The sequence below is a fragment of the Phlebotomus papatasi genome, chromosome 1, assembly GCF_024763615.1.
Source record: "Phlebotomus papatasi isolate M1 chromosome 1, Ppap_2.1, whole genome shotgun sequence".
Classification (NCBI taxonomy): Eukaryota; Metazoa; Arthropoda; class Insecta; order Diptera; family Psychodidae; genus Phlebotomus; species Phlebotomus papatasi.
The window spans coordinates 57,873,000-57,888,102 of record NC_077222.1 but is presented as its reverse complement, the minus strand read 5'-3'; the positions used below and the strand labels follow the sequence as shown (position 1 = coordinate 57,888,102).

Below are 15,103 nucleotides of genomic sequence, written 5' to 3'. Positions count from 1 at the left end.
AGAGTCTACTGTACTTTAATTCACTCTGGACAAACTTCATGTTTAGTGAAAATAATTTTGAATACATCAACCGCCAGTGTTTGGCAGCTGTCACCCGGATATCGAAGTGCTGGATATCGAAGAGTCTACTGTAATAATAAATGTGAGTGGGTGCGTTTCGTCTAGAGAAAAGTGTCGTGGTAACTATAAACAAATTTCCAATGTTGAAATACGTGTTTTTATTTCCTTTCTGGGGTATTTTTTAGGAGACAATTTTTTTCACAATAGTTTTTGCTTTTCTAAAGTGTTAAATCGGTCATCCTGGTTAAATAAAACATATCCCTATCTTTGTAGCTTCTATAATTTATATAAAATTTGAAGGTGAAATCAGGATGTGAAATTGACAGTTTCATTCCACCGCAATTGATATACGTGGCAAGATTCAGTCCTTAATTTGTGCCTACCACTCGGATCTTGCCGATGAGGGTTTAAAATAGTGCCTAAAGCTGGGTGTTAATTAATGGCTCAAGGCTGGGTCCCCCTTACCCTGTGTCAGTCGGGTGTTTTATAATTACATTTATTTTTTTAAATTATTCGTTAACAATTACAAACTGATTATCCATGTGTTCACGACTGTGAACATGAATAATTTTTATAATATATTTAATCCTTTGCTTTTTATTATTCCTTTCTAAAAGTTGATAAATCATACTAACTTCTCATTGTTTTTCATTTGGAAGAATATAGGGCAATTGTGGAAGAACGTACAGTGTATTTGCAAAGTAAGAGAAGAAAATATTTTGTCACATTTCCCCCAAATTGCAGTAGGCGTGTAACAAATTGTACTTTCTCCCACCACTTTAGATTTAAGAAGTATTGTAATATAAATTAATTGATTTGGTGGAAAATAAATCAGTCGCGTCTTTCCACGGAATCTAGCTACGGTTTATGCATAGAAGCTCACAAGCCTCACAAGAGTGATGCAGTAGTGGAAAGGACAAGTAAGAAGGCAAAAACTCTGACTTTTTTTCTGGCAATCACGAAAATAGTTCTACTACTGAGTTATCACTTCATATTTTCTGATTTTATATGCTTGAGTTGGAATGGAAGCCAGTGACAATTATTCGCATGACTTACTATTAGACAGAAAAGGACAGCAAAGTACTATTTTTTGTTAGTGCTCAATTTGCTCGGAATAATAGCGCGATTTCTACTGAGTTGTTCCATGAAAACAATGAGTCAAAATAAAATTTGATTCTTTTTGTCTCTACGACTTCAGTGTTCTTCAATGTTATTCCTCTTCTCAGTGAAATCCTCATGAATCATTAAATTATTTCACCCATCCACGAAAATTTTTTATTGAGACCCTGGGGCAGTTGAAATGAAAAATAAGGGATTCTTTATTATTATCGTGTCCTCGGAACCCAAAACCTCTTTCTAAATCAACTGAAATCGTCGGTTTTACCAAGCATTATTTTTTATAAGTATCACGAAAGTAGTGGCAGTGTCATAAAAATGGTCATGGAAAATCTCATTAGTGACATCTTTCAGTATTTTCGGAAACTAGAATATATAAAATATGTATTAAATTAAAACTTTATCTAAAATATATACATAATATCTCATGGATTTATTCAGTACATTACATATACCGTGTAGTGTTGAAAAATGTGATTTGAAAATCGTTTAATACTTTGAAAAACAAAGTCGAATTTTACTCCAATTTTAAATTTAGAGCTTCATAGCAAGAGTTCTATTAAATATTAATGCTAAAGTAATAACACGAACGTGTAGGTGTAGTGAACTGAATTAGATTTTTTGTTCAAATTAACAATATTTAATAACTTTTCTATAAATTAGACAAAATAAGAACAAATTCAAAAATTGGTATAGAAAATATCAAATCGGCGTAAAATTCGACCTTTTTTATACACAGTTTGGTATAAGAAATGAATATTTGAGTGGTTTTTACATACGAATGCGACACGACAAACCAAAAAACTGTTAACATTTATTGTGTTCACTTGAAACTTGTTTCTAAATAACCGCAAAAAATGTGAAAATCTTTATTGGAAAAATAATTTATGAGTCTTAGCTAAAACAGTGGTAGAAGTATTGCGAAATGAAAACAATACAAAAAACTGTTTTCGATAAAGATATTTATACTTGGAATTTTAAGACAATTTGGTTTTTTATATTATTTTTGGCTCGGGTTTACAAAACTTCTAAGAAGTTTTAAATTATTCATCAATGTAAAGCGGTCTTCAGAACAGAGGTTCAGCGTAGTTCTTAAATACAGTGCCCGCTCTGTAATTCGCATGATTGGGAGAAAATATGACAGATGTCCGCTTCGTAATCTGGATGGATCTTTGAATTTGTTAAACGTCTTGAAAATATAATACAAGATTTTTTTGTAGAATTAGTATAAAAGTTTTAAAAAATATTAAAAAGGCATAATAAGAGAATTCTGTGCTATTATACTTCATTTATTAAACAAAAAACTTCACAAGATAATTCATTTTCATTGGTGAACAGACATGCAACATAACCTCAAAATTTTAAATGTGACCGTCGAGAACTCATCCGGATTACGCCGATCCGGATTAGAGAGTGGGCACTGTAGCTTTTATGAATTTTGAGAGCATAATAGGTTAATTATCTTTTCCAATCCTAAGTGAAATTTTTCTAAAAAAATTGTGATTGATAAGGAATTAGAGGAGTTAAGCCATATGACTAAGCCTAGGTCTGAAGCCCGTATAATTTAAAATGTAATAGATATGCTCTGTAAGCAATAAATTTTTCAACAATTTTTCCCGTACTGTAAGAAGTAAATCATATTTTTAAACAAATTCACCACTCAACAGCTTGCCAGCTGGGTGTGTATTCGGAGCATTTGTCAAAAACACATTGTTTTGCCCGGAAATTAACGATGACCAAGCTGAAATTTACCACGAAAGGATTTACCGTTCTTTTATTTTGACAGTTCCTTCGTTCAGTATGCAATAAGAAAAATAGGAAAACTTGACGAATAAACAATTCGCAGAAAAGTGAGTGATTATTTGGGCTTGGTGGCGAAAACAGTGCTAATTTGGGAGTGCGTGGCCAAAATGTGGAACTCCCAGACAAAGTCCGTGTCAGAGAAGGGTCAGGAGAGTGGAAGTCCACCGGTAAAGACGTTCGGGATGACGTCGGCAATAAGTATGGCTGGGCCAAAGCCGGAAGACTTTGAGTTGACTAAGGAACTGGAGAAGACGCTGCAGCCATTCAATGTGTTCGAGTCCGAGGCTGAACTCAATCATCGCATGGAAATCCTGGCCAAGCTCAATACTCTCGTAAAACAATGGGTACGAGATGTATCCATTGCCAAGAATATGCCCGAGCAGATGGCCGAGAAGCTGGGTGGGAAGATTTACACATTTGGATCCTATCGATTAGGGGTGCATCACAAAGGGGCTGATATTGATGCTCTCTGCGTTGCCCCGAGAAATATTGATCGCAATGACTACTTCACATCGTTCCTGGAGGTGCTAAAGAAGCAGCCAGAAGTGACGGAGTGTCGGGCCGTGGAGGAGGCCTATGTACCGGTGATAAAGATGAATTTCGATGGGATTGAGATTGACTTGCTCTTCGCCCGACTCACACTCAAGGAGATTCCGGACAACTTTGACTTGCGCGATGATATGCTGCTTAAGAATCTCAATCCAAAATGTGTGAGAAGCCTCAATGGATGCCGAGTGACAGATGAGATTCTGAGACTTGTACCCAATATTGAGAACTTCCGTTTGGCACTGCGAACAATAAAACTCTGGGCAAAGCGTCATGGGATCTATTCAAACTCCCTGGGATTCTTTGGTGGTGTCTCATGGGCAATGCTGGTAGCCAGAACATGTCAGCTGTATCCCAATGCAATTGCCTCGACACTTGTTCACAAATTCTTCATGGTATTTTCGCGATGGAAGTGGCCACATCCCATTCTCCTCAAGCAACCGGACAATGTCAATTTGGGCTTCCTCGTCTGGGATCCGCGTGTTAACTCTTCAGATCGATACCACCTGATGCCCATCATAACACCAGCATATCCCCAGCAGAATTCTACGTACAATGTCTCAATATCAACGAAGAAGATTATCTGCAATGAATTTGAACGTGGCATGAAGATAATGGATGAAATTGTTCAGGGGAAACTGACATGGAAGTCCCTTTTTGAAGCGCCAAGCTTCTTCTTTCAGTACCGCCACTTTATTGTGCTCCTCGTGAGTTCTCAGAGTGCTGAGGATCACCTGGAGTGGTGTGGTCTCGTGGAATCGAAGGTCAGAGTACTCATCCTGAACCTCGAGCGCAATATGTACATCTCCCATGCCCAGGTCAATCCCAAATGCTTCGACCAGGTACCGTCCAAGACCACGTCCCCATTCTGTTCAATGTGGTTCATCGGCCTGGAGTTTCAGCGCACGGAAAATCTCAATGTTGATCTCACCGAGAGCATACAGACTTTTACAGATCACATCCACAAGCACGCGGTGAGTTTAAAATTCTATCATTGTTTCTATCAGTGGGATTATTAATATTTCATAGAATTGCATTATATGGCAAACTTTTAATAATCCCATTGTAGTCTTGAAATTTTAATGTTCTCCTATCGTTCTCAAACTTATTCAATGAGTTTTTGATTACAAAAAGAAATTATTATCTACTTAGGTATTTCTAAGTACGTTCGGTCGTCTCAGTGACTAATAATAGGCTTAATAATTGGAAAGCTTTTATTTGACCTTTAAATTTCGTTTAACTCTATTCCTAAATTATCTGCACATTTAAATATTATTATCCTGTAAGAATAAACCTTGTCGTTCAGCCCCGTTGGACTGAAGAAGCCATAAAACTGACTTGTTGGTTTATAGCAAGTAAATACAAAATATCGACTTAAAAGTTATCACTAGAGCTGGCCAAAATATGTATTTGCATGTTTTTATTAAGCGTTCTCAGGCCCTATTCGACCCTTTACCTTCACGAATTAGGCTCTTGTGGTTCTAATAAACCCTATTTAAAAATGCATATATTGACATATTTCATGTTTATTTGCATATTTGCATTTTTGCATATTTTTTTGCATATTTGCGAATTTTGTTTAAAAAAAAGTTTTTTCTTGTAAAATGAAAACCAATATAATTTCTATAGCTGTAAAAAAACATTTAAAGTTTGGAATCCAGTTATATAAAAATATTCCTTTACACTACTTGATGCTAACATCACCCACATTGACAAATTCGAAGCCAACACTCTTGGTCGAAAATCTTATTTTTTTCCTTTAAATATTTCTTAAGAATGTATTAGTTCATCTGCAAAATGCATATGTAAAACTAATGTTTTACGCACATTATTTCTAAAGCGTAATTTCTGTATCTGTAGAAAATTTTGATATTCAACAACTGAAAAGTATACTTCTTTAGGGGAAAGTGGCCTGTCTTTGAGTGCGGCAGTCTTTGAATATTTCAATTTTTCTCTTATTTTCCAAAACAAGAACCTTATACTGTAAACTATAATCAATACAAAATACAACTAACTATTTTCTATTAACTTCGATTAATAAAATAGAATTTTTGGTTTGGGAAATAAGGGAGAAAAATACATGTTCAAAGGCTGTAGCATTCAAAGGCAGACCACTTTCCCCTACTGTTTTAATTATTTCTGCTCGAACCCCACAGAGAGGACAGTATCATTAACCCCTCCTATTATTTGAAAACCTGCTAAAGGAGTTAGAAAAGCGTACTAGTGTTGCTTAATATTTGATCTTACTAGATAGAACTCATCGCTAATTTTACTAAAGATTTTTTAATTGCAATTAGTTTTAAACATATTATCTGTATAATAATTATAGATGTTTTATTTTTTAAATTTGACGTCGAAAAAATTGATAGAAGGAATGAATTAAACATAAGACGGTTCAAATTGACCTTGAAAATATGCACAGCTCAATCATAAAACGGTTAAGAATGTGCTTAAAAACACGCACAACACACACGTAAAACGGTTAAGATTGCGCATAAAAACATGCACAGCCTAAACATAAAACGCTCAAAATTACGCTTAAAAACACGTACAGCACATACGTTAAACAGTTCAGATTGTGCTTAAAACCACGCACAGCACACACTTAAAACGGTTCATATTAATATGCTTAAAATCACGCACAGTTCAATCATTAAACGGTTAATACGCTTAAAATCACGCACAGATCAATCATAAAACGATCAATTCGCTTAAAATCACTCTTGTGTTATTTTAAGCGCAATTTTAACCGTTTTATCATTGAGCTGTGCGTGATTTTAAGCGAATTAACCGTTTAATGATTGAACTTTGCGTAATTTTAAGCGTAATCTGAACCGTTTTATGTTTAGGCTGTTCGTGTTTTTAAGCGCAATCTAAACCGTTTTGTGATTGGTCTGTGTGTGTTATTTTACACACAACTAAGGTCGTTCATGCTGTTATCGATCTGTGAAAATATAAGCTTAAAGGTTCTGTGTCTAAAACTAACCGAAAAAGTTTATATAATTAATCCTGTAAACCTTCTAAAATTAAGTCTCTAGCTTCTAAAATCAATCCAGAAGGTTTCTTGATTTGATTCTGTAAAATTTTTATAAACAATCGTACAATTTCTAAAATCAATCCCAAATGTACTTGAACTCAGGCAGCACTTTTATAGATAGCTTTAAGTATTACTTCCTTATATCAGGGAAAGATTTAGATAATAAAAATGTCATAAAATGTAAAATATCATTTGTCACATTTCACAAAGGAAGTGAAAAATTAAAAAAGCATATTTTTAAATTTCAAATACTGAAATAAGATTGGTTGTTATTAAATGTTGTATTCAAGTACTTCAAAATTGGCATACATTGTTTAATTTCTTTTTAAATCGGATTCAATCCGTCAACTGGTTTTATCTTTATCTATTATTGGTTCAAAATAAAACCATACTAAATTTATTTTAAGTAAATCCAAAATCTTAATCTAGAAAGCAAGTTGTGAGATAAACGCATTTGAAGCTTTCTTGAAGCTATCTTGCCATACTGCGAGTTCGGTTTATTACAGCTGTCATTTTGTATATTTTTCAAAAATATTGCTTTAAGCAATAAAATAGTGCATTTTTAAAGGGTGGTACTATTAAGCAACTCGAAAATTCTTTCTAAAAAATTAAATATGTGAAATGATTACTGGAGTCAGATCCTAATAAAAAGTAAATTTCCAATAGATAAAGGTTTTTATATCAAAGTTCTACAAAACACTCTTATTTGGCTAAAAAAATAAATTAAATAAATGCATATTTTTCTTGCATATTTTATGATTTTTCGTGCATTTTTATGTCGCATATTTCGAAGATTTTTTTGCATATTTTGGCCAGCTCTAGTTATCACAATTGAACCTCCCAGACTTCCATATTTCTGTACATCCCCAAATCAGTGATAATCCCAGTGCTTGCAACTCGAAATGCGTGAAAATTCGATTGTGAGTTGCATTTTTGGGGTAAAGAATCGCGTCGAGTAAACTGTCCTTGTCGGTCGAAATGGATAAAATTGGCTCGACGCGATTCTTTACCCCCAAAAATCAACTCACAATCGAATTTTCACATATTCCGAGTTGCACGCATTTCGAGGTCGCCTGTAAAGAATCTCAGCTACCATAAGCTTATCTGGGCTTATCACTGGCCATTTTCTATTTTAAATAGGGGAAACTGGGGCAAAACTTGTCAAAACGCATATTTAATTCTTTCACGAGCTCTGAGAAAACTTAAACATTTTATAATGAGCATATTCTTATAGGAAATTCACTGCTCTAAAACATTGCAAAAGACTATTTTCCTCTATCTCGAAAGAAATGTGATTTTCGAATCATTTTCTAAAAGTCGATTTTGTGGTGATTCTCAAAATTGCTGGGGCAAATTTTGTCAGTCTTCGGATAATTCGTTTTACTCTCGCAAACGTGAAAAATATCAAATAGACATATTTTTATAGGTCCTTTACAACTTTGTCGAAGATAATTTTTCTCTATCTTAACGAGAAATGTGCTTAAATTGAGCTAATCAGTATTGACATTTTCTATAAGCCAAATATTCCAAAAATAGGGCTCAAAATTTTATTATTATTTTTTTTATTTTACATAATCCTTCCTCGAATCCCTTGAAACTTTGTAAGTTTAAGAAGGTTCATGAAGGCTATCTATAATAAAAATTTCAAGCCTCAGTCTCTTTTATTTTAGAAAATAGTGAATATCGAAATTTTCGTTTTGACAAATTTTGCCCCAGTCTCCCCTAGTCTGAGTGCAGAAGGCCAACAAAAGATAAAAAAAAAGTTCATTGAAATCGGTTGAGTATAGTAAGGGTTGGGGTAAAATGTGGATTGGTGTAGAGACGGATGGGACCCATCGTTAGAAAGATCTCGATCTCAGATATAATATCGACCACTCAGAACGCTCAGAATAAGAAACGAACAACTCGCAGTAGGCAAATTTTACAGGAGAGCGATTTGAAGCTGAGATTTTACATGCAGAGTATAGGGGAGACTGGGGCACCACCAAACACGGGGTAGCACCAAACACTGCAATTTTTTAATCAGATATTCAACTTCAGAGGACAAGACTTATAGAAATTTATAAGCACTATAGAGGGATGCATGTCCACTGAAGAAATGGTCGAGATAGTCCAAGTAGTTTAGAAATAAAAATTAGTGTTTGGTGCTACCCCGTGTTTGATGGTGTCCCCGTTTCCTCTAGGATTTTTCAGATTTAAAATCTCTATAACTTTGAAAATAATTATCTTTCAAGTATAATATTCACAAGGGTGGTAGAGGGTATAAAGAAGTATCCAATAACGAATAAAAGATTTTTGTAAAAAATCGAGTTGTTCGACTTATATTCTGAGTGGTCGATATATCGTCGGTTGCGTCTACCTCTGTCGTATCTGCATTTCTTTTGTGTCAGCATTTCACGCAAGAGGGGACATCTGTAGGGGAATGTTGGCATGGTTCGCACGCAGTGAAACTTCAAGCGATGGCCATTTTCTCTTTATTTGTAAAGATCTGACTCGCCATTTCTCATCCCAGCTCATGAGGTTCATGATTATCTATCTCATGGTTCAAAAAGTGACGAATTAACTCCTTGAAAACCAAGAGAAAATGGGCATTGTTTGAAGTTTGATTATGTGCGAACCATGCCTACATTCCCCTATTGTAGCTTGCACCGAATGCAGATACAAAACAAATACAGATACGACAGAGGTAGACGCAATCGACGATATACTAAAATTTCATCAAAATCGCTTCATAAACACCGAAAATATGGTCCGGTCAAGGCATTTTCGATTAAAGCTCAGGTCAGGAAATATCGAGGGAGGAGTGCCACCCACCGTTGGAAAGGTCTCAACCTCAGCTACAACATACTAAAATTTAAAGAAAAAGTTTCGTCTAGTTTTCGAAATATTCGAGATCGATTAATCGAAAATCGTTTTTTTTATTAATCGGACCATTGATTAAATCGGATGAAGTTACCGTGTCAGTAAAGTTGTAGTACTCTACGAGAACGTTCCAAAACACCATTTTTTCGAATTCTGATAAGTAGAACCGGAGATATGACCATTTGAAAATTCAATTTTTGATACCTTCTAGCTCGGGTCAGGGGGGTCGGAGGACCTTAACTTTGGTACTGGTCGAAAGCTTTTAGGCCCAGGTATAACATACTAAAATTTCAAATCGATCGATGTCATAGGGGCTGAGTTATTGAGAAAATAAAATTTTGGGGTACAGTACACTCTCTCTCAATCGGGCATATGGGGCAAAATGTCATCCAAATTATCGAGAGATTTAGTTATCAAAATCATTATAAATTCCACAAAAAGTGTTGAAATTTAAAGAATCACGATAAAACAAGGGAAATACAGCAAATTTGAACAAATTTGCTAAAAATCAAACGTGAAAATCGTCAACAAAATTTTACGCCCGATTGAAAAAGAGCCAATTGAGTGAGAGTCTACTGTATTTCAAACTGGCGGAAGGGGGGGGGGGTGTTGATCTGACATTACCTACTTCACTACATTAACTATGAGTCTCAAAACGTGTAAATCCAAAATTTGGACCTGATAACTAACTAGTACCATGAATGTTCATAAAAGGGACAGATAATCCTAACCGGCTTATGTAGGTGAGATTCTTAACGTGAGCTAACTCGGAGTGCATGCAAATTCGATTTGATACTGAAGTAGGGAGACGCCATTCAGTTATCTTGAATAAAATTCGTGAAATTATACAAATTTTGTATTTAAACCAAAATATCAAGGATTTGGATGAACTGACAGAAAAGTGTTATATGGGTGAAATGTAGACCAGAATGTTCTCTATAATTTTTCCATAGAACATGATCTCATCGATTACTCAGAAGCCAAGATAATCGAGGTTTTTTGTTTCTTAACTCGTTTTTTCATCCATCAGAGTGCCCCAAGTAGTCATTTGTTGAACTTCAACTATATCAAAGAATTGTTGTATTCTGTGGGATTTTCCATTTAAAACCCTATTTTAAGTGTCTTGGTGGAGTAGAGGCAGTCAAATTGGCATCTGAGTGATTTCAAAGCGTTATTATGGGAAAAATCAATTTTTTCACACTTAAACGGCAAAATCGGAGTGATAGCGTAGTCTGAGCGGAAAATGATGTATGGACGAAATGTAGAGACAAATGTCCTCTACAATTATGTCGAAGCAATCATCAAAATCGGTTCAGCGACAGTCGAGATAATTGAGGTTATGTGATATTGAAATTCGTTTTTTGACTGTGGCGCCCCTGGTGTTGGTCCCACGAAGTTCAAATGTTCTAGAAAGTTGTAGTATTTGGTGAGATCTTTCGTTTAAGCCCTCATTCATCAAAATCGGTCACATAGAACCGGAGATATGATTTTTTAAATTTTGTGAACTTTGACCCCTCATATCTCCGGTTCTATTGAAACCACAGCGCACATACGCACCATTTTGGAAACGTCCTAGACTGGACTACAACATACTAAAATTTCATTAACTTGCACAATGCCGTTTTTGAGAAAAGTGACTTTGAATTTCGATGAATTTTGACGCTATCACAGCGCCACCTGTGGTGACTTTTTGAACTTCCATCTGAAAGTGCTCATCGAGACGAAACCAAAAAGGTAAAATTTATGTCGATATGTTAATTAGAACCGGAGATAGAGGCCGGTCAATGTTCGAACTTTGACCCCTTATAGCTCGGGTCAGGGGTTATGGATCGACTTAAGGTTTTTTTTGTTTGATAGGTATAATCAACGGCTACAACATACTAAAATTTCAGCCCGATCGCATAAGGAATTTTTGAGTTATTTAACTTTTAAGATTTAAAAATTTTCTTTTTAATAATAGCGCCCCTAGCGGTGGTTTTATGAACTTGTGATGTTAGAAGAGGAAGTGGCATTTCACGAGAGCTTTCCAAAAAGCCCTCATTTTTTTAAATTCTGACAATTAGAACCGGAGTTATGGCCATTTTAAGAAAATTTTTTTGGACCCTTATAGATCGGGTCAGGGGGGTCGGGGGACCTTAAGTTTGGTATTGATGGAAAGCTCTAAGGCCCAGCTATAACATACTAAAATTTGAGCCCGCTCGATGCCATAGGGCCGGAGCTATTGAGAAAACAAAAAAAGGGGGGTCTTCAAAATGGCGGAAGGAGGGGTGGGGGGTGGGGGGTCAATGCACCATGTTGCAATTTTCATACGATATTTAACCTTTGCCGAAAACCGCAAGTCGATATCTTTTTTAGTTTAGGAGCTATTAAGCTCCAAAGAGCGGCCGGACGGCCGGACGGCCGGCCGGCCGGCCGGGAACGTAACTTAGCCCCCCATATATTCGTGATCAGGAAGTGGCGAAACACATTTTGGCCAAGTTTGAGCGCGATCGGAGGACATGAAATTTTGTTAGGATTATAGTAGGTGAGATTGTTAAGAATCTCACCTAATAAGGCACTGTATAAATCGTGCAGCAGTGACTCCAGCACAACTTTTGTATTTGAAAAATTTTATTAAATCTAAATTCACACCTTTTTTGTCAAAAGTTTTAGTACGTCGACTTTGAGCTGAATTTCAGTTTGATAAACTTAAGCTGGCTATACATTAGATTAGACATAATTGATTGAAATATTTCTTTTCAATGTGAAATATTGACAAGGATTGCCCTCCACATTGCAAAGATTTATTGACATAAATGTTTCAATATTGAAGAAACTTGTTCAGTGTGTAGGCAAATATTGAAATATTTGTTTCAATATGGAACATTTTATTCAATATTTTATTTCATTATTTCGAATGGCTACAAACTAGGCCAAATTATGTCAATAAAAAATTTCAAAGAAATTCTAAATATCAAATTGATTTCATATTTCCTTCAATATTTTTTAATGGTTAGGAATCTTCGTCCTTCAGAACATCACAGAACTGCTGGATTTTCCTTGTTCATGAATGAAAACACATCGAAGATCAAAATCCAAGTCAAGACACATCTCTTCTGCTTCCTCCAGAAAATCCCAGATTCTTGGAATTTGGTTATATATTTTGTTCAATCTCCTCAAGAACCCAACTTGATCAGCACTAATCACCTACTTCCTCTAGAAAATCTCAGAACATCTGGGATTTTCTTGAATATTATGCCCAAAACACTTCAGATACCTTCTGTGGTCAGAGGATTCCTGGAGCTTCCTCCAGGAAATCCCAGATCTTCTGGGATTCTCTTGTATATTATGCCCAAAACACTTCAGATACTTTTTGTTGTCAGAGGATTCCTGGAGCTTCCTCCAGGAAATCCCAGATCTTCTGGGATAATAATAAAGAATAATGTATATTTTGTCTTTCTCATAGATGAATATCAAGATGCTGAAGGAGGGAATGAAGATTGAAGCGCGGCATGTGAGAAAGAAACAATTGAATCAGTATTTGGATCCGGAATTTCTGCGTAGGGAGCGTAAGCATACAGAAATGCTGGAGAATTCAACGCCAACACTATCGAGGAAGCGATCAAACAACAGTAACGACGAAACAACCTCCTCTCAGCCAGGAACTCCACAGCAGGATGCGAGTAAAAAGAAGAAGAGGTTGTCAGAAACCGTGAGTCCTAATATCTAATAATATCTTTCTCCTTCTCTTTTATATAATATTTGTGGTCATTGAAACTTTTGCCATTCTTCAGCAAAGTTTTTGACTATGATTTTTTTTCTTGTGTTCAATGGCAAAATTGCCATTCAAAGAATTCAGAAGTTTTCCTTGTGTGAATGGGTGAATTTTGGACAGAATGTGCTAAAAATTGTGATTGATGAATACAGCCAGAGAGAGAGAGAGAGAGAGAGAGCCTGGCTGTTTATGAGATTTTATTGATCAAAGGTTTGTTCCCTCTTCTTCTTTTCTGTGCAATTTCATACCAAATCTACACTTCATCCAAACGTTGTAGTTTGACGACAGTCCACGGACGACACCCAATACTTCGGTAAATGTGATTGTTGATGGTGACATGGGGGATGGGCAGGAATCGGTGGAGGGGTGCAATACGAGTGTTACGCATATGAACACATCCCAGAAGGAAGTTGAAGTGGAGGCTGTGGAGCAGCAAAAGGGTGATGCAGCGACTACACAGACAAAAACTGAAGTAATCAGCACATTACAGGGATGATTGGAGCATCAAGCTGATCCTGGCGGAGTTACTGTGGTCACGTGAGATTCCATGTAAGTTGCTATAGACAGAAAAAAAAAGATTAATGTGTAGGGATTGTTTTTTCTGAACTCATTCAATGGACTTTCCTTCGTGGGGAATTCGGTTTTTAGATGACACCCCTGTAAAGTGAAAATTCTGCGCTTATTTCATCCGACTGCTCCACAACTCCATCATTGTCCAAGGACAGACAGCATAAATATTTGACTTTTAATTTAAAAAAAAAGTTGACCAATTGGAAGGTTTTACAGTGTAAAATGAATTACACTAAAGTTAAAGTAAACGAATACCGTTTAGAGGGGAGGGTGGGGCAGATTCATATTTCACACAGCTTAACTAAAATTCAACTTTATGTCCTATTCGTTCTTTTGGATATTGGATAACTTGAAATATTATAAAACGTTTTCTAAAAATTAATTATCCTAAAAATAACATTTTCCTAAAGTCAAGCGTTTGTGAAACTGCCCCACCTTCACCTATACATAAAATAGACGATAAACTTTAGGGTTTCTTAAGTTTTCAACCACCGGACTTCACTTATGTAGATGAAAAAGGGGTATAATTGACAAAATAAAAGAAAGGGAAAAAGGAGCGAAAAAAACAATCCTCAAAAGTCACGAGACTAAAAAACAACATTCACACAGAACTATACGTTATCATCTTTTTTTTAAAGAAGATTAAATAAAAAAAATTGGTGTTAGTCTGATGAAAGACCTTTAAAACATCAAATATTATAAGAAAAATTTTATGAGTTATTTTTCACAATTTATTAGTAGACGAAAAAAGAAATGTAGTAATTTAGAATATTAGCATTAAAATAAATATTTTCTAGACTGTAGCGTATTTGAGAGGAATAATATAATATCCTTCAGTGGAAATAACTTTTCGTTTGATGAAAAGTGTTGGATGATCCTTTGTGTAACGTGTTCTCTAGTGGGAAATATATATATATATATATATGAAAGAATTATTAAATAGATTTTCTTTAAGGACAGTGTCACATTGACCGTCAAATCGTTATCGGAGCCGTGAAAACCCTGTACCGTTTTTTTTTCTCAAATTTATTTATTTTTATCGAAATTCTCTAATAAATTTATAAATAATTAAGCTTGAGCATTATGCTCAACGCACAATAACTTTTGTTTTGTAAACATGTTTTCGAAACTGCTTAAAACAGTGAGCAAGATGACTAAATTCAGATCTCTTTGATACTCACTGAATTTCAAAAACATGTTTACAAATTTAATGCTAGTTATTATGTCGGATACACAATAACTTTTGTTTGTAAATATGTTTTCAAAATTTCCTGTGAGAGTGAGCGAGATGACTAGATTGAATTTCAGTCACTCTTATTGTAATGTTAAAAACATATTTACAAAACAAATGATAT

The 15,103-nt window shown here is 35.3% G+C and overlaps 1 protein-coding gene across 2 annotated transcripts; it reads left to right on the top strand.

Moving 5' to 3' along the window:
- The first annotated feature begins 2,944 nt into the window (after positions 1 to 2,944).
- LOC129808088 (poly(A) polymerase type 3) lies at positions 2,945 to 14,556 on the top strand. Of its 2 annotated transcripts, XR_008752345.1 has the most exons (4): positions 2,945 to 4,499; positions 12,870 to 13,115; positions 13,456 to 13,727; positions 13,827 to 14,556. XR_008752345.1 is itself a non-coding variant. In XM_055857794.1 (3 exons), the coding sequence occupies exons 1-3, from the start codon at positions 3,087 to 3,089 to the stop codon at positions 13,672 to 13,674; spliced, it is 1,878 nt and encodes a 625-aa protein (XP_055713769.1). In that variant the 5' UTR covers positions 2,945 to 3,086; the 3' UTR covers positions 13,675 to 14,556. The 2 variants fall into 2 exon arrangements, 1 of the variants encoding a protein (XP_055713769.1); XM_055857794.1 differs by having other exon boundaries at positions 13,456 to 14,556.
- Positions 14,557 to 15,103: the final 547 nt, after the last annotated feature.

Coding starts and splice junctions, on each gene's coding strand:
- LOC129808088 (XM_055857794.1), top strand. CDS start 3,087: ATGTGGAACTCCCAGACAAAGTCCGTGTCAGAGAAGGGTCAGGAGAGT. Junction 4,500..12,869: donor ATCACATCCACAAGCACGCG/GTGAGTTTAAAA, acceptor TCTTTCTCATAG/ATGAATATCAAGATGCTGAA. Junction 13,116..13,455: donor AGAAGAGGTTGTCAGAAACC/GTGAGTCCTAAT, acceptor CAAACGTTGTAG/TTTGACGACAGTCCACGGAC.